This window comes from Oncorhynchus mykiss, chromosome 18 (genome assembly GCF_013265735.2).
Source record: "Oncorhynchus mykiss isolate Arlee chromosome 18, USDA_OmykA_1.1, whole genome shotgun sequence".
Lineage (NCBI taxonomy): Eukaryota > Metazoa > Chordata > Actinopteri > Salmoniformes > Salmonidae > Oncorhynchus > Oncorhynchus mykiss.
The window spans coordinates 37,789,335-37,814,598 of NC_048582.1; the positions used below are offsets into that span (position 1 = coordinate 37,789,335).

At 44.5% G+C, this 25,264-nt stretch overlaps 2 protein-coding genes across 11 annotated transcripts in view; one reads left to right on the forward strand and one right to left on the reverse strand.

Moving 5' to 3' along the window:
* LOC110496134 (protein argonaute-4) overlaps positions 1–7,610 on the reverse strand; it is a 38,157-nt gene extending 30,547 nt beyond the window's left edge. For 6 of the 8 annotated variants that reach the window (XM_036952657.1, XM_021571844.2, XM_021571842.2 and 3 more), the window contains exons 1-3: positions 7,404–7,610; positions 3,117–3,300; positions 2,572–2,692 (exon numbers count right to left, since the gene is read on the reverse strand). In XM_036952657.1, the coding sequence (XP_036808552.1) occupies positions 2,572–2,692; positions 3,117–3,300; positions 7,404–7,422 (324 nt within the window). In that variant the 5' untranslated portion in view covers positions 7,423–7,610. The remainder of the gene's footprint in view (positions 1–2,571; positions 2,693–3,116; positions 3,301–7,403) is intronic. The other 2 variants (XM_036952658.1, XM_021571840.2) reach the window with 1 other exon arrangement.
* On the forward strand, positions 7,115–25,004 carry LOC110496133 (claspin). Of its 3 annotated transcripts, none has more exons than XM_021571837.2 (23): positions 7,115–7,240; positions 9,116–9,230; positions 9,530–9,888; positions 10,000–10,146; positions 10,371–10,506; positions 10,673–10,775; positions 12,075–12,634; positions 12,910–13,086; positions 13,278–13,432; positions 13,700–13,905; positions 16,203–16,255; positions 16,460–16,650; positions 18,540–19,158; positions 19,250–19,310; positions 20,193–20,259; positions 20,340–20,431; positions 20,935–21,093; positions 21,358–21,479; positions 21,607–21,737; positions 22,896–23,022; positions 23,172–23,248; positions 23,414–23,575; positions 24,601–25,004. In XM_021571837.2, the coding sequence occupies exons 2-23, from the start codon at positions 9,170–9,172 to the stop codon at positions 24,721–24,723; spliced, it is 3,888 nt and encodes a 1,295-aa protein (XP_021427512.2). In that variant the 5' UTR covers positions 7,115–7,240; positions 9,116–9,169; the 3' UTR covers positions 24,724–25,004. The 3 variants fall into 3 exon arrangements, with proteins under 3 accessions (XP_021427512.2, XP_021427511.2, XP_036808550.1); XM_021571836.2 differs by lacking the exon at positions 7,115–7,240 and adding an exon at positions 8,159–8,452; XM_036952655.1 differs by lacking the exon at positions 7,115–7,240 and adding an exon at positions 8,159–8,452 and having other exon boundaries at positions 23,414–23,572; positions 24,597–25,004.
* Positions 25,005–25,264: the final 260 nt, after the last annotated feature.

Consider the following 25,264-nt stretch of genomic DNA (forward strand, 5'->3'; position numbering starts at 1 on the left):
ACTACAACAATTGGATACCACGAAATTGGGGAGAAAAAGGGGTCAAAATAAATAAACAAATAAATAAATATATAAAATAAAAAATCAGTGTAGCTGAAGAGGAGACAGGTTAAAGGATATTTAAGCCTTGCAAGAAATTACCTATGAATTCAGAAAGTATTCAGACCCCTTGACTTTCCCCACATTGTTACGTTAACGCCTTATTCCAAAATGGGATTACATTTTCTTCTTTCCTAATCTACACAATACCTCATAATGACAAAGCAAAAAAAATTTGCAGATCCTCTAAAGCTGTCAGGTTGGATGGAGAGTATCGCTGCATAGCTATTTTCAGGTCTCCAGAGATGTTTGAGCAGGTTCAAGTTCGGGCTCTGGCTGGGCCACTCCACAACATTGATACTTGTGCCGAAGCCACTCCCGTGTTGCCTTGACTGTGTGCTTAGGGTCGCTGTCCTGTTGGAAGGTGAACCGTCGCCCCAATCTGAGGTCCTGAGCGCTTTGGAGCAGGTTTTCGTTACTTTGCTCTGTTCATCTTTCCCTTGATCCTGACTAGTCTCCCAGTCGCTGAAAAACATCCCCACAGCATGATGCCACCGCCAGGTTTCTTCCCGACGTGACACTTGGCATTCAGGCCAAAGAGCTCAATCTTGGTTTCATCAGACCAGAAAATCTTGTTTCTCATGGTCTGAGAGTCTTTAGGTGCCTTTTGGCAAACTCCAAGCGGGCTGTCATGTGCCTTTTGCTGAGGAGTGGCTTCCGTCTGGCCACTCTACCATAAATACCTGATTGGTGGAGTGATGCAGAGATGGTAAAACCTTCTGGAAGTACAACCATCTACACAGAGGAACTCTTCAGCGCTGTCAGAGTGACCATCGAGTTCTTGGTCACCTCCCTGACCAAGGCCCTTCTCCCGATTGCTCAGTTTGGCTGGGCGGCCAGCTCTAGGAAGAATCTTGGTGGTTCCAAACATCTTCCATTTAAGAATGATGGAGGCCACTGTGTTCTTGGGGACCTTCAATGCTGCAGACATTTTTTGGTACCCTTCCTCAGATCTGTGCCTCGACACATTCCTGTCTCTGAGGTCTAAAGACAAATCCTTTGACATCATGGCTTGTTTTTGCTCTGACATGCACTGTCAAAACCTTACAGTGTATTCAGAAATTATTCAGACCCTTTGTCTTCTTCTGCATTTTGTTACGTTACGGCCTTATTATAGAATAGATACAATAATTGTTTTTCTTCATCAATCTACACACAATGTCCCAAAATGACAAAGTAAAAACAGCTTTTTTTTTTTATTCAACAAAAACATTTTTACGTAATTCAGACCATTTGCTATGAGACTCAAAATTGAGCTGTTTCCATTGATTGAAGTATTTCTACAACAGGCAGCAGGTAGCGTAGTGGTTAGTGCATTGGGCCAGTAACCGAAAGGTTGCTAGATCGAATCCCCAAGTTGACAAGGTAAAAATCTGTCATTCTGCCCCTAAACAAGGTAGTTAACCCACTGTTCCTAGGCAGTCATTGTTAATAAGAATTTGTTCTTAACTGACTTGCCTAGTTAAAGGTTAAATAAAAAATAAAATTGGAGCACACAGACAAGACAACGCAGGAGTGGCTTCGGTACAAGTCTCTGAATGTCCCAGCCAGAGCCCGAACTTGAACCCAAACAAACATCTCTGGAGACCTGAAAATAGCTGTGCAGCGATGCTCCCCATCCAACCTGACAGAGCTTGAGAGGATCTGAAGAGAAGAATGGGAGAAACTCCCCAAATACAGGTGTGCCAAGCATGTAGTGTCACACCCAAGACGCTGTAATCGCTGCTTCAGGCGCTTCAACAAAGTACTGAGTAAAGAGTACATACTTATGTAAATAAGGTTGCTCTGTCATTATGGGGTATTGTGTGTGTCCCCCTTGACGAGGGGGAAAAACTCATTATAAAACAGATTAAAAGGCTGTAAAGTAACAAAAACGTGCTTAAAAGTGAAGGGGTCTGAATACTTTCCGAACACACTGTACGTGTGCCATTCAGAGGGTGAATGGGCAAGACAAAAGATTTTAGTGCCTTTGAATGGGGTATGGTTGTAGGTGCCAGGCAATCCGGTTTGAGTGTGTCAAGAACTGCAACGCTGCTGGGTTTTTCAAGCTCAATAGTTTCCTGTGTGTATCTAGAATGGTTCCACCACCCAAACAAATACAGCCAACTTGATAACTGTGGGAAGCATTGGAGTCAACATGGGCCAGCATCTCTGTGGAAAGGGCATGGACCTTATAGAGTCCATGCCCTGACGAATTGAGGCTGTTCGGAGGGCAAAACTTCATATTCGGAAGGCGTTCCTCATGTTTTGTACACATTAAACAAACTTGTCAAGGACTGGAAAACACAAATGATGACAATCGAGTTTGGGGCAAATCAATCCTGTGGTTCTATCGAAACAGAGGCTATTCAAAACTCTTTCAGGAACTGATAGGGGTGCTTGGAAGTAGAAACAGCCCCATTACATGGTCACAAAAACCAGAGGTGCCAGAGTCATTAAGAGTCGTTAAGACCTTAAAAGACGATTGCTTACCCTGTCTCTCCCGATGGGTAGTGGATGGGCCGTGTACATGTTTCTCTTCCCGTCGTAGCCCGGTTGTCGATCACCAAAGATCTGCATCTTGAAGTGGCGAACCATGGTGTCCACCACCTCCCTGTGAGAGAGGGGGGAGAAATCATGAGCTGGCCAGATAATGCATTCACACAGACAGCACTGCTTACAAAAAGAGCAGTTTTGACTGTCCTTCCCTATACATTCAATTGTTCAAATAGGGTTTGGCCCGGGGTAGGTTGTCATCGTAAACAGGAAATTGTTCTTAACAGACTTAGTTAAAAAGGTTAAAAAAAAAAAAACTTCCCACCAGCTGCTCTGTTAAAGACCCATTTTTATTTTCACACGTACAACTCACTTGAGTTCGACTTGTTTCACTGACAAATACACACTTCCATTCCCTCAACTCCCCCCCAAAAATCAACCCTCAAAGTATCAACTTAAGCATGCCCTCTCTCTGAAAATCCATTTCCACCTCCAAGTTCTCCTCGAAAAGAGACATTTCTCTCCTTCCCAGTTGTATTTACCTGTTAACCCTCCTTGGCCGTTTCTCAGGCTTGATGTCGATATCGTAGTGATAGACATCAATCTTGGGAATCTGCACCTGGAAGTGGTTGGCCAGCAGGCGGATGGGCTTCCCCACGGTGCCCATGCCAGGCCTCCGTGGGGGCTGGAAGAGGGAGGTGGGGGCCGGCGGGCCTATAGGGGGGTCCAAACACAGAAACACACACATTTGTTGGTTGATACATTCATTTCGTATTCACTATGTACCAAATGGAAGAAAACAGACAAACAGTGAGGAGCTACCTGAACTTATTCAATAAGAAATGCTTGTTTTGTCTGTGGAGCAAAAATTGCTGCTACGGTGTGCTCTAACAAATAAGACCCTGTTAAAATGGCACTAAGAGGAAAGGACAAGTAAGTAGTAGTTAAGAGGCCTTTAGGGCTCAGACTAATTTGTTTGTTTTGGCAATGAGGCTAAGCAGCACGGTGACCACTGGTGGGTGCAATTATTGGTAGCTAAGCTATATGGATAGGATGCTCAGAAATTCATCAAAGCTAACCAACAAAAATTGTTGAACGCGTTTGCCATTTATTTTTTGCATTATTAGAGTTGTTGGTCTATTTGCGGAATCAATTTCTGAAATCAGTAAAATCACATTCCTTGCCACGGTTTCCCACATGAACTCTCGTCAACAGGTCACGGCTACCCGCACACAAAACACACCTATTGATCCATCTCCCTGGCCTCCGACCCAGATAGGTCAACAGAGGAGAAAACAAATGTCCCTACCCAGCCCCGACCCCACTCAAGCCAGAACATAGACTGACGCACAGGGCCCGCCTCAGACAAAGAGCAGCACGTCAGACAGACGGCAGCAAGGCCAGATGAGGGTCTGCAGAGACAGCGGGGATTACCACTAGACACAACACAAACACTGCCTCACCACCCATCTTATACAGGATGTGGCTCATACATTCAGTGTATATCCCACAACTTATTGTGTAGTCCTATTGTACCAAGCGCCAATACTGACTCACAGGCATGTAGTTAGCAATTTATACAGCCAATGAAAATGAGACAATTACTTGGGTGGATGTTGGGAAGTGAGATGCACCACTATTGTATACTTGTCTTACATTTCAATTGTCCTTGGTGTTAAAGACTCTATTACAAAATAGGGGGAACTATCCAATTTAACCTACCTACCCTGTAGACACTTAAAAAACGTTTGTCTTAGGCCTAGACATTCAAGATTCAGAACATATAGAGAGGGAAAGGGGAGAATTGAGTTTATCATGATTTAAGGCTGGGTGCAAGGGAGGGAGGGAAACGCTTACTGCTTTTGTCCTCTGCTTCCTAAAAACACACTCCATGCATGTCCTCATCCCCTCCTTAAAACACTCCACTCGCACCAGTCTTCTCACACCACGTCCCTGTAATAGTAACTGTGACGGGACCAACGACAACAGCCACAGGGATACACGGTGTGTATAAAGGTGTGCATGTGCTGTAGGTAAGGTTCAGAGAGAGGGATCCCAGCAGGTGTAACAGTCAGGTTGGGTCAACCCGACCTCACCCACTTTCACCAAAAACAGCACCGGATCTATATATAGCCCCCTCAGCTGCTGCCTCAAGGCGGTTGAGAGGGGCTGTCAGTGTGTCACTGTGTGATATGCCTGGACCCCTTCCTTGTCCTCAAACCTACACCAGGTCCCTCCCTGAATGGGGGGTCTCATACTGGTACCTCAAATATGGATTCAAGTCTGCAGCAACAACCTGCAGGGCTTGGCTGGCTGTCACATGCACTTCAGGCAAATTGCCCCTGATCAAGCCCACTGCCCACACAAATGAGTGCATTGTACATGGTCACGATGTGAGAATGCGGCTACACTGTGATTCTTAGGTGATCAAATCCAATCAGGGACAATCTAAAAAATAAAAAAGCCAATTGGTTACCGTGGTTGCACTGCACCAAAGGAGAATTCCATCAGAGAAAGCAGACCACTGCCAAAACTGCTGTCTGGTTATTTGATAAAGCTGAGTAAATTACTGAGCATACCCGGCTTAAAATAAGGAGCACTGGTTGTTGACCTACTAACTGTCTAAATTGACATAAAAAAGTCTGAAGAGTGACAGTGTGGCCAACAGTCTTAGGCCTAACGGTTGGGAGTTCCAGGTAACGGCAGTAGGTTAGGGTTCGTGGTGGTAACAGATACAAAACCACCTTCAGTCATGGTCAACATACAGGCCCAATGACCATAAAGCCTCCATGCTTTTAGTCTGGTGCAGGTGAGAGACTGAGGACGGGCTTAAACCTGCAGACATGATGCACTGGGCTGATGAGTCAGTAATGACATTTTTTTTAAACCTTTATTTAACTAGGCAAGTCAGTTAAGAACAAATTCTTATTTTCAATGACGGCCTAGGAACAGTGGGTTAACTGCCTGTTCAGGGGCAGAACGACAGATTTTTAACTTGTCAGCTCGGGATATGAACTTGCGGTTACTAGTCCAACGCTCTAACCACTAGGCTACCCTGCCGCCCCATTGACCGTGAGGGACGTGCAGTCACCTGTAAATCACCTGGATTACACAGTGGAGAAGAGGGGCCCGGGGACTGCTGGGGCACATCAGCCGTTCACAACGGGATAGCTCGTACCCAGCTCGGCCCAGATTATCGAGCAACTAAGGTTAGCCTACTGAACACGCCCACCTGCTGTACTTATAGCAGCAACCTTGTGAAATGCATATTTTATGTCCAACATTTCTTCCTTTGTTTATGGTGGGTTTTTATGGATCATTCTGCAGCAAAACTAATTCCCCCCAGGAGGATAATTTCATTTTCTACCTAAACAAGCTTTCGTGTGATGCGTGTGTGTATGTGATGATAAACAAGCTTTCTTGTACTGTATGTGATGATGCCCAGGGAGATGCAGCTGATAATGTCTGAGGAGGTTATTTTGGTGTACTGTGTTGCAATGATTTCTGGAAAGGCCATCACTTGGCATTTTTGACGATTTGGCACAGACAAATAGTGAGCAGAATGGCAGCTGTGAAGGGGTTGCATACTAAACTAGTAGGCTCTTTATAACATGGAGCAAAGTTACATTGTTAACCTCCGTTTTGTAGCAATCATTGAAGCCTTCCAGTATACCATAAAATACAAATTAGCCCATTATATATGCCTACGCATAAATGCCCAAGCTTGTGTATGGATAGCCATTGTGGCCATCAATTCCACCTAAAGTGACACTTAACATTTGCGTGGCAAACAGGAAATAGAGAAGAATGTATATGATTGTGGTGGTAAACGACGGCATGGGTTTCATTGCTGGGGGAAAATTGTTTCTGTAAAGATCAGGCGACAAAAAGGCTGATAACTTGTTAATCGCTTTTAATAAGGATAGGAATTCACACCAGCTGCATGAAAGTTATTTGTATATCAGGTGTGAAAGAACCATACTTATTGGTAAACTGTCAATTGGCAGTGCAGCATCTCGTGCGTGATATATAGCCTTTAAGTCAACTAGTAGCCATTGCGTCACAGTAAAAATGGTTTTGTTAAGAGTACGTATGGAGTACACGATCTATTCAAAAGCCAGGCTCCACTCCATGCATGCACGGGAGCATGATCATTTACCCCCAGGCGACCAAACCACTGACAGAAATCCAAGAAAGCATATCAACACGTTTTTAAAATAATGTACTGCCAACTAACAGTCGATGACATTTAAATATTTCAGCGTGAACAAAGACAGTGCTGCAGCATTGTAACGTTAGTTAGCGTCTCTCGTCGCGTTCAATAGGTAGAAAGGAAGACAGTGTGTCGATTGCACAATTAGCTAACTACCAGGCTTAATATTAACATTTTCTAAAGCTATGTGGGCTTGAGGGCATACGTATTTCAACTGGAATCGTTTTAAACGTATCATAAAGCTGAAAAAAAGAGCGTGTTTGATGATGAAACGATAGGCTAGATAAAACACACGACACGGAAGGCATTGGTTAACCCCCCCACACACACAATGCCGTCTAGCCCTAGTATCGAGCTGCGCGCTTCAGATAGAAAACCAGCAGCCAAGATTGACGAAAACAAGATCTCGTTTTGTCTTGCATAACATGTGTTCATCAAGCTGTAGTAGTCACGGTAAGAACCTGATCTCCGTTGTATTCATCTTACACGCGTTGGGCCTGATATGCTCGTTTGTTTTTTTCTCTGTCGTCGAGGCCTACCTACAACCACGGTCCCCAGTTGAGCAATGAATAGGGGCACACTCTCCCGACACCGGATTCTCATATCATATTCTTACCGGGTCCGAGCGCTTCCATGGCCGAGGGCTCTCTCTCCGTCTCTGTCCCGGCCTGGCGGCTCCGTACCGACACTGAAATTGGGGGCGGTATCGCGAAGCTGAGGGGGGCTAATTTAAGAAAGGGAATATAATGCGTAAATGTCCAGCAGTGTTGTGGATGCGTTGTCTTCTGAGTGATTTAAAACAGATCCTGTAGATTTGGAAATGCGCATGCGCTAGGAGGTGCTATAAATTCATTATGCGCTTGCGTAGCAGTATCAAAAGATCGCCACCCCATGTACAGTTACGGTTAGTACACTACTCCACCCAATTAGACAACATACATTTTTACTGTAAATGTGACTCATAATACAACAGGTTACTAAGTCATAGTACTGCACTTAAAAGTAGCTGTATCTGACTTGTTTGTCATTAGACTATACATCATTTCATCCCCTATCTCCAGGTCATCTTGCTACATTTTCCCCAAACTCTTGTTTACCTTACCCAGTTAAACACTCACTTATTTTTACTAACTCAAGCCGGCAATATTTTCTTGACATTGCATTGAAAACAAAATGTACATTATCTGTGTTAGAAAATAAATTACTGTTTTTGTCCTGGAGTGGGGTGGTGGACATGTCTGGTCAGCTGTAGATTTACCAATCAAATGCTTCTGCTCTGTCATTGGCATGACCACCATCCAACGATTGGATGAGAGTGGACATCGATTTTGAGTATCATCCAATAGAAAAGCACAACGACAATGACTGACAGATGTGAGGATAGACTATCATTGTCAGCGCGCGAAAGATCAAAAATGATTAATTCAGAACAGGAACAAGCGGGAGGGAGAGAAAGCTAGCTAAAGGCGGATCAATAACACCATTCAATTTTATTAGGCAAATTTTTTTTGTTTTTTTTTACACCAATAGTACTGTCTTGTGGTCGGAAAGAATTGAACACGGTACGGAAGTCTTGATTTCACGGTTTTAATGCAGGTTCACTCCAACTACACAAGTAAAAGGAGGATAAAGTAATTTAAGATGAGTGTGGTGATCTCGCAACAGGTAAGAAATGTATATTTTCAAATTGTTCGTTACATTAGCTAGCTACATACAATACATAGTTCAACACATTACGTTAACTTGGTTAATTTTGACTAACATTAGGTGGGGATTGAGTCCGCCATAACCCCATGCTAGTTAGCTCGCTAACTTCACCTGACTTGTTACTGATTGAGTTGGATTAGCTAGCTAGCAATCCTCTTCCTTTGGCTAGTTTGATCGACTGTTTGTTAGACATTTGCATAGGGAAACAATGTGACTGTGTAACCAATGAACATTGTGTGAACTAAAAAAACTATTCTAGCCAGTTTTCTATGCTATGTGTAACATTAGCCACTGTTGAATGTCCAGCTGGCTAACTACGGTAACCGTATGCTCTTTGTGGCAGCTGAGAGAGAAGGCGCCACAACAGCCATTTGGCGACCCAACATTGAACAACAGACAAGCATCACATTTAAGCAAGCAAGATCATTCACCTAAATTTACAATAGTTTTTTCTTCACATTTCAATTTTTCTATGTTTACGTCAGTTATACTTATGTCTTGTCACTAGAAAGAAGACAGACCATTATTATTTTGTAGGAAAGAGAGAAGGGCATCGTCACCCTCATGGTTCCCTCAAACAACAAACATTTGGAGAATTTCTGATTTCCCCCCCCTGTCCAGGCACTGGAGCTCCCTGCTGAGGAACCAGTAGCCGAGAGTGATTCAGACAGCGGGATGGGCTCACCAGTGGAGGAGATTGCTTCTAAAATGATTACCAATACTGTCGACTCGCAAGGTACAGTGACACAACATGGGTGATCAGTGCCTAAACAGACCACCTGACCAGAGCCCCCTGTTAATGTAAATAGACTGCTCTGGACTGGGCCATTTGCTTCTTGATAAGAAACAATGGATTGTCTAGTCTTTGACTTTAGACAATCCAATCATTGAAGCAAACTACGGTACTTGGCTGTTCAACTACCAATGCAAACTAACCTACTTACTTTAGTAGGAAATAGTTTGCTTTGTGACGTAAACGGAATGCTACCTTTCCCGCATTTAGTCATTAAGATGGCTTGTAATATTTTTTTCCAGATTCAGATGATGACATCACAGTGAACCGGCGGTCCCGTTGTCGGAAGGCCCTGAGAGACAGTGATAGCGAGGAGGTTGTGCCTGAGATAGCAGAGGCTTTGGTCCTGTCAGCATCCAGCGGGGATGAGATGGAGACTGCTGAGGAAGAGGTCAAAAGGGCAGAATTAAAGAGCAAGAAGATATCCCGGATAGCCCCTATCGACAGTGATGGCAGCACGCCAGAGGAGGAGGAAGAGCTGGTCAAAAAGGATGCGAAACCGAAGGAAGGGAAGAGGGAGAAGAGCCAGAGACACAGAGGGAAGAAAGAGAAGTGCCGCAAAGCTGTGGAGCGACTGAAGAACAAAGAGAGACCTGAAGAGGTGAGAGGTTGTGTTATAGTGACAGTGTAAAATTCAGAGTTTTGATACAAAGTAAAGACTATTTTTCTAATGAAGTAAAGACTCCTTTTCCCGTCACTCTCTGTTTTGTAGGAGTCCCCTTTGCCCCGTGCTCTGAATGACAGCGGCTGTCTCCTTGGTGACAATGACCTATATGATGCTGGTCTGGATGATGATGAAGAGGAAGAGTCTCTGGACGCCATCAGAGCAGCAGTAATGCAGAAATCCAAGAAGCACAAGGTAAGAGCAACATTTAAAAGTCCTATCTGTCGTTCAGGAGTAGGTGTGAGGTCACTAAAAAGCAAGCGTATGCCAGAAATAAATCACCCAGGATAACTTTTTGAATGTGAAGTGGTTTGTGAGTTCATTTGAATTTGACTAATCTTACATAGCTCTGTGTCTGTATATTGTGCTGTGCAGGCAGACAATGTGTATCAGAACTGGGCTCTGTATCTTTTCCTCAGGAGCCTTTATTTGATGATGATGATGAGGGAGATGATGAGGCTGGACCGAAACAGCGTCCCCAGGAGAGAAAGGCAGCTCGAGCTAGCAAGGAGGCCATGAAGCAGCTGCACAGTGAGACCCAGAGGCTGGTCCGAGGTCAGTTTGTTCTTACGTGCATATTACAATAGCGTGTCCCTATATGGAGTGCATTGCCCGTGTTCCAGTATGCTTTGTTTCTACATGGCTTGCTACACACTTTTCCTGTGTAGCTTCTATTGTCCAACTCAGTGCTTCTTGTTGCATGTTCTTAATTCCTTTGCAGAATCCACATGCGGGCTGCCCTACCACATGCCTGAGCCCAAAAGCATCGACCAGTTCTTCAAGAGGAGAGTCCGACCTGAGGGTTCTGCTATGGCACTACTGAAGTGAGAAGACATTTATCTACCAGGATTTCTTTACTTCTACCTGCTTTGTCTTTGCAATTACTGAACTATGCTCATCTAGTTTTGTCCAAATAATTTAAAGGGGCAATCTGATATACCCATTGATTCTTTAAGAATATAACTTATAAATGCCTCATGAGGTTGGTTCAGCTGTCATACCCTATCAGAACCCAAAATAGCTTGTTTAACTCCTTTGTGAACAATATCATTGTAAACAAACACTGTATAGTCTCTAAACATAGTTAAAACTATAATTGCATATAGATGGGGGGGGGGAATCAATACAGTTACATATCGCAATATTATTTCCGGTGATATTATATCGATAGTTTGACTCCAATAACAACAACATACAGTGGGGCAAAAAAGTATTTAGTCAGCAACCAATTGTGCAAGTTCTCCCACTTAAAAAGATGAGAGGCCTGTAATTTTTGTCATAGGTACACTTCAACTATTACAGACAAAATGAGGAAAAAAATCCAGAAAATCACATTGTAGGATTTTTAATTAATTTATTTGCAAATTATGGTGGAAAATACGTATTGGGTTGATGTCGGGTGATTGTGGCCAGGTCATCTGATGCAGCACTCCATCGCTCTCCTTCTTGGTCAAATAGCCCTCACACATCCTGGAGGTGTGTTTGGTCATTGTCCTGTTGACAGTCCCACTAAGCGCAATCCAGATGGTATGGCGTATAACTGCAGAATGCTCTGGTAGCCATGCAGGTTGATTGTGCATTGACTTCTAAATAAATCACAGACAGTGTCACCAGCAAAGCACCATCACACCATCTCCAGCTCCATACTGCATCGCGACTGCCAAATTTTGTAACAATGCGCAAGGCTCCGTATAGCTCCGCATTGACATGATTGGTTGATGGTAGTTGGGGACAGGAGGTATAAACACACACTCACTTCCTTGACAACTTCCTTCACAGCGGCTCTGCTTAACAGCTCTGCACTGCTCCGCGAAGAAGTATGAATGCCCTGACTTCTGCAGAGGCCGTATCCCTGTAAATGCTGCACGGCCAATGCGGACGTCGTATTGACCATGCATTGCCTTTTAGTATCGTGATAATATGGTATCGTGAGGTCCCGGGTAATTCTCAGATCTAATAGGTGGATCCATATCTCTGTCTATGAATTTGAATTGTTACATTTCTCCTGCCCTCTCCCTCAGCTTTTTACCAAAACAGTGGCGGGGATTCCATTTTGTTATTGTTTGAACTCCATATTGCCCCTTTTTAAGCATATAAACCCCTTTTTATTTGTATTTTTTAAGGTCTGCCAAGTATCAGGACTTGATAAAGGAGGCATCCCCAACACCTCCTCCCCCCAACCCAGCCAAGGAGTCCCAACAGCCCTCAGCCTCCCTGGACCCACCCTCCACCCAGACCCAAGCTCTCTCCCAGCCAACAGCCACTTCCTCCCCACACCAGGAGAACCACCGCAGGGCAGGGGAGACCTCTCCAACCCAGGAGCTCGACGACAATGAATTCCCACTACCTGAACTTGCCGCCATTATGCAGGGGGCTGATATTTCAGTGTTTGGTGGTCCTGAAATTCCACCACCAGGGTATATAGAGGCTGGACCCCCAGAGCAGAACCAGGCAGATCCCTCTGACTCCCAAGCCCAGGAGATGGAGGCAAAGGCAGAGGATTGGGAGGGAGCTCAGCCACTACCTGCTAGAGCCAGCGTGGACGCCATAGCACCACCAGTCAGAAAACTCAAGAAGGACAGGCTGGCCAGACTGAGGGAGCTGGGGGTGGAGCCCCCGCCTGTCCCCAAACTGTGTGCTGACGATGGGTCCTTTGATCTGGAGCCCCTTCAAGTTAACCCAGGTGAGAGCACCACAGCAAATGTTCAGCTCCATAAGGTCAGAGCTCTATAGCGCATTATTTTCCAAATGGTGGGTTTGGGTTTAAAGCCTTGTGTTTAGATGCATGCTTTTGTACATTTCATGTGGCACACAAAAGGATTTTGGTGGGTCACAACACAAGCGCACTGTATTGTGGCGAAATGGGTGAGCTTGAATTAATTGGGTTGAGAAGAAACCCAGTCAAGTTGGTTGTCATGTATGGTCTTTTGTCGTTAACCTGTTTGTTTCCCCTCACAGGCGTGGAGGCGTTGAAGGAGCGTTTCCTACGTCACGTCCAGCCTGTGGCCCGGCCCAGAGGGGAACGCACCGTGCAGCTCAGCGTCATCCGTAAAGACAGCAGCGAAGAACTCCACCAAGACACTGTCACCACCACCATCAGGGAAGGGGAGGAGGAGGCTGCACACACCGCGCCTGGTACAAACACCATCTCACACACACACGTTCTCTCTAAACCTCCACACTCGCTAAAGAGGCATCCCATACCATGCATAATAAGCCAATTTCCTGAAATCCACCGCCACACACACATTTCCAAATGTCTTAATTTCTCTGTCCACTGGCTGCAATATTCTTTCCTAACCAGCCTGGTTTCACCCTTTCCTCAGGTGAGAAGCTGACCAACCTGAAGTCCCGTCTGCAGCAGGCCATGGCCGTAAAGAGACGGGAGGATCGAGAACGCAAGGCCGCCCTCCATCGCCTAGACAACGAGGACTGTGGCGAGGAAGAGGAAGAGGAAATGACAGATTCCGAGGGGGAAGAGGTAAGAGTGGATCGGCGGCTTTGACCTTCTACCCCCATCCACCGCACCTGCCTCAGGCAGTCTTGGGTTGCGTGCCAGTGCTTTCCGTACACTTTCCGCAGTGATGCTCCGCGATGGGAACCTACACATTGAAGACCAAAGCATTTTTAAGTGGAAAAATTAGAATAAGGGTAATAGAGGGAATGTCTTGTCCAATTAATGGTAATGGAACCATTAATTGTGTTGATGTGTTTTCGGAGTTTGTCATAAACCTGTTTCTCTCCACAGGGTGTAGATGAGCTACTGGGTGGTGATGCTGATGGCGAGGATGAGGATGACGACCAGGATGATGATCAGGAGGAGGGCAGCGAGGCACAGAGGGGTGTGAGGAGCCCCTCCCTGTTAACATTAAAGGGTCCCTCTCCCCCACCAGACATGCTCAACACAGACGGAACCCTCATGCTGTTTGCGAGCAGCTCCTGCTCGCGCACGGGGTACGTGTGTGTGGCGCTGATATTTGGGAGTCTCGGCCACGTACATAGGCTGACAATACGTGGCCTTTAGATTGCAGGCCTGCATAAGGCAAAGTAGAATGCGAGGTAGTGCTCCATGTCGTTGGTCATGGGCAGCCTTGTTGTGTGGAGAAGGAAGTGCTGTCTATATTCAAGTGTCCAGATGTCAGTGTCCTCGACTCCTTCTCGACTGTACTGGATTCAAGCAATGTATTGAAAAAGTGTGTAAGCCAGCGTTTAATTTCGTCAACAAAAGTAGTGACTCAAATATTCATCTAACACAAATATTTCTGAGGTAATTGACGGGACTATATTGACGGGACTATAACCATCAAATGGACTAAATAATTTTTAATTTCAGTTGACTAAAACGAGACAATTATCTCTGGGTTTTTGTCGAGATTCAGAGCTTTTCAATGATGAGCACAATTAATATTAGCAGCAGATAGGCACAGGCTTTTTCAGCAATGGGAAGATAATGCCTCACCTGGCACACCAGCTGGTGAGCTACCGGGTAGCAAGCTTGGCGTGTGGGCAGATGGGCTCCGTTTCCAATTATACACTTCATTTCTGTTAATGTCATTTACATTAGGCACAATCTGTCAGTCAAATAAAAATCGGGATCGGATCCTAATGACACTCGTCTGTGTTTGCGCATCACCTTGCATGCGTACAAGACGAGTGGTCAGGTGCTCAAGGAGAGAGCGAGACAGTCGGACATCGATCACACCGACCGCGTCATTGCGCAAAATGGTACGCGGCGTCATCTGGTCGTGTGTGCAACCAAAGTTCGACATTCACCTTCTGCTAGCATTTTCTGTCAAGCCCTCTACACATACAGTTTGATGCATAGGTTCAATAAATCCAACGTACGCACCACACAGAACGCACTGCAACTGCCTCTGCATCGCAGCGGTACAAGGCACATGCAGTGTTCCAATGGAAATCAATGTACGTCTGGTGTACCAAAATAGATGCACTGTCTGTGCAATTAAGACATTACTTTTTTTAAACAATTAATGATTTTTTTTTTTTTCAGTTATTTTTGACGAAATTAATGATCTTTTGGATTTTAATTTGTAGCCTCGCTCAACCTTTCTCCACTGCATTTCTTAGCCAGGTTCTGTAGCCAAGTCTCTCTTTTCCTTAGAGAAAATGGCTTCATTCTAGCTCTTACCCTTCAGAAGATATGATCCATAATACAAGCGTATTTGTTTTTCTATCGCGCATTTTGCATTTAAAATGTTTTAAAATGTGTTCTAAAACTAGGCTACTGGCGGACTTGACCGTTAACCGTTTCATTAGGCTACACACTTGTTCATTCATTATACCTCATTAGCTAGCTATCGCTAACAACCTGGGGGCGCGCTCAGCAGGACACAACGTTTTGGAACGCTGCTAGAAATATGCTATGGAGAACAAACATGCCTCTGACGTGTTGAATCATAATAAAATATATTTAAAAAGTATATATTAATGGAATTTCTATCTTCAACATTCTAGAACGTTACCAGTAGCCTATAATGGAAACATTTAGTGGCACAGAAAGGAAATGGGATAGCACACAAGTTATTGACAAAATTCCTCTTGCCATTACACTGACTGGGCAAATAACTTTTATTTTGAGTTCATTTGGACTCAGTGACTCCCGACTTGAGTGCTTGGACCAGGACTCGCGCACTGGGACTCAGATTTAAGCCATAGGGACTTGGGCCTCGATTCGGACTCAAGGTTTTGTGATTCAACTAAATCACTGGGCGAAAACAGTCATTAGCTCCCATTCTACTTTTGGACAGCAATGTGGCTGCGGCATCTGAACCGGGTCATAACGATGGCAGTGACGTGACGGAGGTGCAACCCATAGTACTTTAGGGGACCATCTGGTGATCTGTGACCAGCTCGCTCTCGCAGAGCAAGATAATTATCACCTGGCCAAATAATTATATATTGTTATGGTTGTCATATTTCTGCTGTTGGGAGAGAATAGGATGTTCTTCCCGAAAAAGTTGGTAGGACAAGGCTATGTATGTTTGTGCGCATAGAAGTCAGTGGTTTATGTTTACTATAGGTTAATGAGGCAATACTAGACCATCCATTATTCAAATGACACAAATGTGACGGACTGAATGATATTTGAGTCGAAATGACTAAGACTAGACTACATCTAAAAATAGAGTACCGAAATGAACACTGGCGTACGTTAAATGCATATACTAAGTGAGTTAGTATGTGTGTGTTATCTCTCCCTCCCAAGTTGTGACATTTTGTCTTTATTACAGGGATGGTGTAAAGAGGACAGGGCCCGGTGGTCAAGACAGTTACACAAAGATGGGTGAGTAGACTGAACATCTCACTTTCACAGTAAATTATCATAACTATGCTACTTCATAAAATACTCTTAAATCCTTGATGCAATCAGGTGTCTCTTTTCCATTCTAGGTTAAAAAATAGAGGGGGGGGGGGCTTATGGTTATGAAAAAGGGAAGTTTCACTGGTAAAATTGTATTGCAAGTTCTATGTCTCTTTTCTACTACAGAGGAAGAAGATTCTCTGTCCCTGGCCAAGGACAACAGTCACAACAGTAGTTTTGAGCTGCTGGGCTCCATGCTGCCATCCTACCAGCCTGTCAACCGCAGCACCACAGGGGGCAGGGGCCTGTCAGCCAGAACCTTTCGCTCCCCCTCACCCTGCTTCTTCAGACCCAGCTTCCTGGGATCTGCCTCCAAGGTGAGATGCTGACCGTTCAGGGGGGTTTATATCCTGTATGTCTAGGGCACAGTGTTTTCCTTACCACTGTATGACAGTGTCAGAAGAGAGCCAATCGGAACCACACAGACCCAAGTATGCATGTCTCCCAGTAATGAATACGTTATGTGAATTCAATCAGGGACCGCGGAACGATTTTGACCGGGGGGGGTGCAGTGACCTCTTATGTGTGCTTGCCAATTTGTTTTCATTGGGCATCATAGTAAAGACTAATTTAACTGTAAAAAAATGTATTGCATTTTAATGTGTCATGAACACAACCAGGCATGATGTTTCATCTGATAAACCACCTTTCCATCACGTCTGCTGTGATGGAAACAGGAAGTTTCTGGACCGTTTAAAAAAAAAACCGCTGACAGATCATTTGTTTGTTCAACATGTGATCTTTGTCGGTAAAATTCATTACGCGAGAAATGGTGGTGGAAACTCCTTTGAGCCAGTATTGATATAATAACCATCATATGGAAGTAAACGATGGTGTGTATGTGTGGTCCTCCCACTACAACTCAGTTTATGAGGCTACTGATGAAATAAGTTACGACGAATCTCACAGGGTGGGGAAGGTGGATGGTGACGAGCTCGATGCCCCCTTTCAAATAAATACCGAGGGTCTTATTCTGGTGACATGGTGATCGACGCTTGACTGCCATTTGACAAACTAGAAATCATTATCCATAATAAGCTAGTCTCATCGTGTGACCTAGCCTACCCACACTGTGTCTGCGAGCTGTTGGCTAGAGCGCACGTGCAAAGTCCACAATAAGCACATTTGACTATTTAACACCATGGTTTTTGGGACAAAACTATCGGTCTAGTTGAAAATGCGATGGAAAGACATTGAACTTCTTTTTCCCCTGTTTTAAAAAAATATTTTTGTATTTTTTAACACCGAATGTGTAATGACATTCAGCGACTATTAGGCACACGTGTAGCCTGAATTCATTGATGCCTCCACTGCTGTTCGCAGCATGCGTCACTGTCCCAGACAGTCGTCTCAGTCTACTTTCACCCCTGTTTTAGCAAGTGGGGGGTGGAATTCTGCATATAATTTCCAGCATTTTGTAGGCTATTTGTTGACCGACTTAGGCCTGCAGCTACTATTCTCTCATTACTTGTTGCCTTAGGAGACAAAAAATCAGAGCTCACCAGAACAATGTAATAAATGAATAGAGTGGCTGTATCAGTAATAGTCCTAAACCAGTTGACATGGGTAAAGTTTTGTCTTCCATTTCTACTCAGAGAGCAAGGACGTGTAGCGACCGGGGCAAGCCTGCAATAGCCTAACTCTAAAAAAAATAGGCGAACGAGTTTCCCTTCAAAATGTCTAAATGAAGTAGGTTCCACCGGTTTCAAGGAAACGAAAAGCTGTGAAAACAATCCAACATGAATCTGATTTCGATTTCAGTTTGTCCTGGATGCATATGTTTATGTAGTTGGAATAGCCTACTGTCAGCTTTTGTCACTGACAAAGACTGGGACCGTGCTAACTGTGCATTCTCGTTCTCTCAAGATGCTGAAATAAAGTCATATTTCTCCGCTCCTATTCCCAAGACTAAATTAACATTTGGTGTATCATTTTACTTCAAGAAATACCATTATATTAGACAACATGTGAGAGTAATAGCCCTACAGTCAGTGTCTATATTTCAGGCTACGTTTAGGCTAAAACTTCTGTGTCCAAATGTGTATTTTTTAGTTCAGATGAGCAGCAGCAGCACCCCCCGCAAACCCATACAGACATGTTTATTGTTAAGTTAGGATTCAGAAAGGCAGTTTCTATAAATGTTGAGACGGACTCCTTTGAGACTCATCCCCAGTATCTCATCCCTCTCTCTCTCTCCATCCCACAGAGCTCAGGGAAACTCTCCGAGCCCTCCCTCTCGCTGCCCGTGGAGGACTCTCAGGACCTGTACGCTCCCCCCTCCCCCGGCGAGTCTTCTGGCCCCCTGGGGGCCCCGTCCCAGGGTCGCTTCTCTCTGGAGGAGGACTCCCAGCTCCTGGATGCCGACGGCTTCCTCAACGTGGGGCCCCGCACTGGCCCCCCGCGCTCCCACAAGAGGCAGCTCCTACTGGCCAGCCTGGATGAGAACGCTATGGACGCTAACATGGGGGAGCTGTTAGGAATGTGCTCTGGGGGGTTCGGGACTGCCAGAGAGGGTGGAGTGGGGGGGCTTGGGGCCTCGCAGGAGGATGAATTGTTAGGGCTGTGTTCTGGAATGTTCCCTACCACACAGACGGAGGGAGCGATGGAGAGGAAGAGCGAGGGAGGAGTTAGAGGGCTGGGGGCGACCCAGGAGGATGAGCTGCTGGGGCTGTGTTCGGGAGTGTTCCCCACCGCACAGGCAGAAAGGGAGAAGGAGGGAGCGGAAGGGAGGAAGAGGGAGGAAGCCAAGATGGAGTTGGAAATGGACCGAGACGATGACATGGATCAGCTGCTCGGCCTCTGCTCTGGGAAGTTTACTACTCAAGGTAAGCGTGTCTCCCAAGTACTGGGTGTATGTCTGGGTGATTGGGTGTAAAAATGTTTTGGTTCCATTCCTCTCAATCTCTCTCCGTATAGGTGTCTCCCCCTTGAGATCCAACTCTAGCTACGCCCCACACTCTTCAACTGCGGAAGACCGGTAAAAACAGCTAGCCTAATATTTTTTTAAACGCAGACAATCACTGACTCCAGACATTTTAAAATGGAATTCAACAATATTGAATGTAGTGAACTTATTAGGAAATAAACTAAATGTATTGTCATTTATTAGAAAGTTCATTTATTCGTCCAAGTTAATAAGACAAAATGTAGTAATTTGTATTTTCCTGCACAGGAATATACCTCTGTGTGTTGTGTGGTGCTCGTATGTCTAGTCTATGCTCTGTGCAGCCGTTAGCGATAATGCTAATGATAACCTTCTACTCTACTGGTAAATTGAAAGGCTAGATTGAAAGGCTTTTCCAAAATCCTTCTCAATTAAATGTTAACTATAAAGTAGCCTATACCTACCTGGCAGAATGATATCATGATTATTTGCATTAAACCAACCATAATTTATTTTGCTACATAAACACTGCCAACTGAACAACTCTTTCTGGCTGGTGTGCACATGCATTAAAAACTGTGCACTACACCTACAATTCAACATTTCTTAGATTTTACCAGACCTCAAGTTTTCTCCTGATGTAGTTTGAGCATCGTTGTGGACTTAGAACATCCCATTCTTGTTTTTTCTATTTTTTTAAAGGGATTTTGAGGGTGAAAACCTGGGGGGGAAAAATTATTTTGGAGAGAGAAAATAGCAAAATCAGGCAAAAAATTAAACTGATTTGATAGGGCCATAATATTGTATCTGATGACTAATTTACCTTCTCAGTATCAACGTTTATTCAATTCTGTAACGGGAGTACTATGTTATACTTCTTGTACTTACCACTATGATATACTCAGGCTATGCATTCAAAGAAATCGAAAAATGTATCCCTGTAAGGCTAAATGCTGTTCTGTGCTGTTTCGGTAGAACGAGACTGGCGGAAGAGGATTGTGAGTTTCGACTTTTGTCAGACGTGGAGAGCCAGAGTGAGCAGGTAAGGCACATGCGATCGCACCTTTTGCATTGATGACGTATACCCCCAATCAGTTTAACTCCTTCCTCCTTTCCTTCCAGGAAGACCATGATGGCGATGAGGATGAAGAGAACGAGGTAGAGGAGGAGGAGAGAGAGGCTGTGTTTGCACCCCGGCAAGGAAGGAAGAAAATGCAAGTAGAGAACTGTTCCTGAAAGATGAACTTACACAGCTCAAGTTTGTCACCTGCACAAGTACAGTGAAATGCGTTTGGTGCTGGCTTTTTCTTGACAATGCCGTTATAATAAATATCAGTAGCACTATAAAGATAGAGGTTTAAGTTAAGACGTCTGTTGGGTTTCCTTGACGGTAGAGCCTATTAAAAGATGAGCTCAAAGACAGCATAGCACAGAAGGCATGTTTTGCTTCGGCAAGGAGGATATGGGATTGATTCTTTTTCTAGTATTTAAGACAACATAGTGCCTCTACATTCACCTATACCTTAGTCTGTCAATATAACTGTAGGTCTTAGGATGAGTGTCTGTCGAATGTCCTGTTTTTGAAAAGGAACTCAATTCCACAAACTGTAAACCCCTTTTTATGTATCGGTTTCCTTCTGTGCGGTTTCCACACAGAAGGATAGTTCAAGCCCACTTTGTATTAACGTCGTCTGGTTGTGTTTTCCACTCTCTGCAGGCGCATGGCAGAGTTTGTGGACTCTGAGGCTGAGCTCTCAGGTAGTGATGTGGGCAGTGAGGATGAGGATGACGGTGAGAATGAATATGAGGAGGAGGAGCTGCTGGACGAGCTGCCGTCTGATGAAGAGCTGCAGGACCAGGTCAACAAGATCCACATGTAAGTACTGACGCAAATACCCCCACCCTCAAAAAATAGCATTCTAAACACCTCGGAACAAAAAAATCTAAGAACTTCTATACTCAATACTATTACTATTGGGTTAACTTAACATAGCACAATGTGCTTTATCTTCATAGGTAATGTTTGGTAGTAGAGAAGTTTAATTTGTTCATTTTTATTGGAAAAAGCAACCAATCATATGGCGTCTGTGTGGGGAAAAAAATGTTACCCTAAAGCTTAGTGTAACCCGCTCGTCTCCAGGAAACAGGTCCTTGACGACGACAAGCGGCGACTGCGGCTGTACCAAGAGCGTTACCTAGCCGACGGGGACCTGCACTCAGACGGCCCGGGCCGAGCTCGCCGCTTCCGCTGGAAGAACATAGGTGGGTGTGTCCTGAGTTGGCGTCCTCCTTCGACAGATCTCCTGCTTTTCTGTTCCACAAGCTTTATTCAACAGTCGTGTTTTAACCCAATGCTGTCTCTGTTTTTGTGGTGCTTTTCTCTCTTTAGACGATGGCTTTGACATGGACGGAATGGGGGCAGAGGGAGAGGAAGATGAGGAGGAGGAGGAAGAGCTGGACCAGGCAGAGCTGCAGAGGAGGAAAGAGAGGCTGGAGAGGGAGCAGTGGCTACGAGAACAGGTACACTTCATGTACAAAAGTATGTGGACACCCCTTCAAATTAGTGGCTTCGGGCTATTAAAGCCACACCCGTTGCTGACCGGGCTATAAAATCGAGCACACCGCCATGCAATCTCCACAGACAAACATTGGCATTAGAATGACCTTACTGAAGAGTACAGTGACTTTCAACGAGGCACCGTCATAGGATGCCACCTTTCCAACAAGTCAGTTTGTCAAATTTCTGCCCTGCTAGAGCTGCCATGGTCAACTGTAAGTGCTGTTATTGTGAAGTGGAAATGTCTAGGACCAACAACGGCTCAGCCGTGAAGTGGTAGGCTGCACAAGCTCACAGAACGGATCCTCCGAGTGCTGAAGCGCATAAAAATTGTCTGTCCTCAGTTTTAACACTCACTACAGAGTTCCAAACTGTCTCTGGAAGCAACGTCAGCACAAGAACTGTTCGTCAGGGGCTTCATGAAATGGGTTTCCGTGGCCGAGCAGCTGCACACAAGCCTAATATCACCATGTGCAATGCCAAGAGTTGCCTAAAATGGTGTAAAGCTCGCCGCCATTGGACTCTGGAGCAGTGGAACCGCTTTCTCTGGAGTAATGAATCACGTGTCACCATCTGGCAGTCAGGACTAATCTGGGTTTGGAGGATTCCAGGAGAACGTGATTATGCCCCAATGCATAGTGCCAACCAGTTTGGTGGCGGAGGAATAATAGTCTGTGGCTGTTTTTCATGTTTCGGGCTAGGCCCAATAGTTCCAGTGAAGGGAAATCTGAACGCTACAGCACACAATGACATTCTAGATGATTCTGTGCTTCCTACTTTGTGGCAACGGTTTGGCGAATGCCCTTTCCTGTTTCAGCATGACAATGCGCCCGTGCGAGCCATGCTTAATCGCCCAACCGAAACTTGATCATGTAGTGTATGTTTAGCATATAGTGTGTCGAACACTTGGTGTGTGTCATTCTATTCTGTCAGGGGAAACTCACTAGGAACCAAATGGAATGAAACAGGGAGGCACCTACTTGAATTTCTCCAATAAACTCATTTTCGTTGCGAACCGTTTTCCTACGGTTTGGACTAATGATTACTCCCCTGGTTTGTATCCTATGTAGTGTGTGTGTGTGTGTGGTCTCGTGTTTGTCTAACACCCTTTGACGTTGTAGTCGGATGCTAAGGCCAAGAAAGGGGAGGACTTTGACATGGACGAGGAGGAGGAGAAGATTGGAGAGGAGGACAGCCAGTTCATGAAGCTGGCCAAGAAACTGACCGCCAAGAAACTACAGAAGAAAGGTGAGCTGATGTACACGAGATATGAGATAATATATATATATATATATATATATATATATATATATGAAAGATGACTGCGAATTCCTCAAGTTACTTTTTTTAACCCTCCCCTTATCTCAATCCCTCTGTCTCTCTGTTTTGTTTTCCAGAGCTGCCTGTTGCACCCCAGGCGGACAGAGAATTCCCAGCTCAGAACCCCTTCCAGAGACCTTCTCAACCCACCATGGTCAGTACCTTCCTCATACTAGTCTGGACTTGTAGTCACCCTCTCTCCTCTAGTCTGACACTTATGATTTTCACTGTTGTGTAATCAGAGCCTTCTAAGAATCTTTACTAGATGACTGCCTCTATGACCGTTTCACCTCCATTTAACCTTTGAACCCCACCTCAGGTGAAGAGGGGCTCGTTGCTCAGCCAGCCCCGCTCGGTCCTGCAGAAGCTGGCCTGTATCTCCGAGGGGAACCCGCTAGCCCCCCGCAACACCCGAGGGTTCGTCTTCCAAAGCCTATCGCCAGAGAAAGAGGCCTCTGCTGCAGAAGCCCCCAAAAAACAGGCAGGTCCAACCATAGAGAGAAAATATAATGGTGGTATATGTAACCCTGTGGGCCTAATGCACACAGTTGGATGATAGTTGGTCAGTATTGTGGCTACAACCGTGTGTAGTGTTTCAGTAAACATGTTTTGTTTTTCTTGAAAGCCTCACTCCATTCCCAACAGTTTTTTTTTTCTCTTCTGTAGAATAAAAACATCCATTACACATTTTAAGAGTTTCTTCTCTAGAACTTGTGACGGTTTGGTCATTACTGTACTTGTAATTCTAAACATGGGACATAGAAATGTAGTGTAGTAGCGATGTCTGACCATAGGGTGGTGCCAAAAGCCCAAGCTGTCAATGTTTCCCTGGTAAAAACTGTGTTAGTGCAGTCTTTGTTTGACTTGAACCATTGCTCGCTCTTATCCATACTTTTTTTTTTTTTAATTTACTATGTTTACATATACTGCAACTGGGTTTTTAGCTGAAAATGTGTACAACATGACATAATCCAAACTGGATCTGTGTGGAATATCTATATTATTGCATGTATAATCTCTGAACCGATCAGGGAAGACGCAGCGTCAACATGAAATTGTATTTTATCTCAGGGCATTGACATTGTCTTTTTAAAATTGGCTCAAATTTGTATTCGTCATGATGACATTTTAATTACAATTAAAATGATGCCGGATCATGCTAACCAGGTTAAGACTTTTGGGGAGTTCTGTTTTAAACTGAGGCGTAATTGATGTTTTTAAATAGCTGTAGTACTGCTCCGAGTCATACAGACGTCCACAAACACAGCTGGACACGTATAATTTTTAATGGGACTCCACGCTGGCGCCAAAATCTCCCAAATAATTACATTCCAGTAAGAAATGAAGAATCCCGAAATCTGAATATTATCGTCATGGGGCGTTTGCTTCTAACGTGGTGGAGAGTTTGTTGACAAGCTCTGTATATCTCTGACAAGTTCTGGTCCATTATTTTAGCAACAGGAGTCATTTCCGATATTTAACTCTGAATATCTCTTTATATCGCAGATGATGAAGAAGAGGGGACAAATCAAGGTTTTGGCCCCGGCTGCTAAGCGGCCATGTCGAGAAAACAACGCACCAGCAGCCAAAGGACCCCAAAGAAGTATTTTCTGTTACCTTGAGAACTGAGGTGCCTGACAATTGTGCCTGATGTGCCAATCATACACCCATCCAGAGTGTGCACTACCTTGTAAAATCTGGTATCAACAACATTCACACTTTCTCCCGGGACCCCATTGACTCTTTTGGACAACACTTGATTGTGTCCTACTTAATTTGTGTCCTGAATTTTTTTTAAATAACTGTATCATGTAAATAGAATGGGTTTGATTTTATAATTTTTTTCTGATTTTTAAATGTACTTGTTTTAAGTTTGTAAATTAAAGCGGATTTTACCACATGCTCTAATATCTGTTTTATCCTGGTGTGTTCTATTCTACTCATATGCAGGTTGCTTGTAGGTAGAGGTACAGCGCCTTCAAAGTATTCCTACCCCTTGACTTATTCCCCATTTTGTTGCTGCAGCCTATTTTCAAAATGGATTAAATAGAATTTTCTCTCTTCCATTTACACACGATCCCATAATGACAAAGTGCAAACATGTTTTTAGAAATGTTTGCAAATTTTATTGAAAATGAAATGCAGAAGTCTAATTTTACATAATTATTCA

Coding starts and splice junctions, on each gene's coding strand:
- LOC110496133 (XM_021571836.2), top strand. CDS start 8,429: ATGAGTGTGGTGATCTCGCAACAG. Junction 13,906..16,202: donor AGCTCCTGCTCGCGCACGGG/GTACGTGTGTGT, acceptor TCTTTATTACAG/GGATGGTGTAAAGAGGACAG. Junction 16,651..18,539: donor TCCTGGGATCTGCCTCCAAG/GTGAGATGCTGA, acceptor TCCATCCCACAG/AGCTCAGGGAAACTCTCCGA.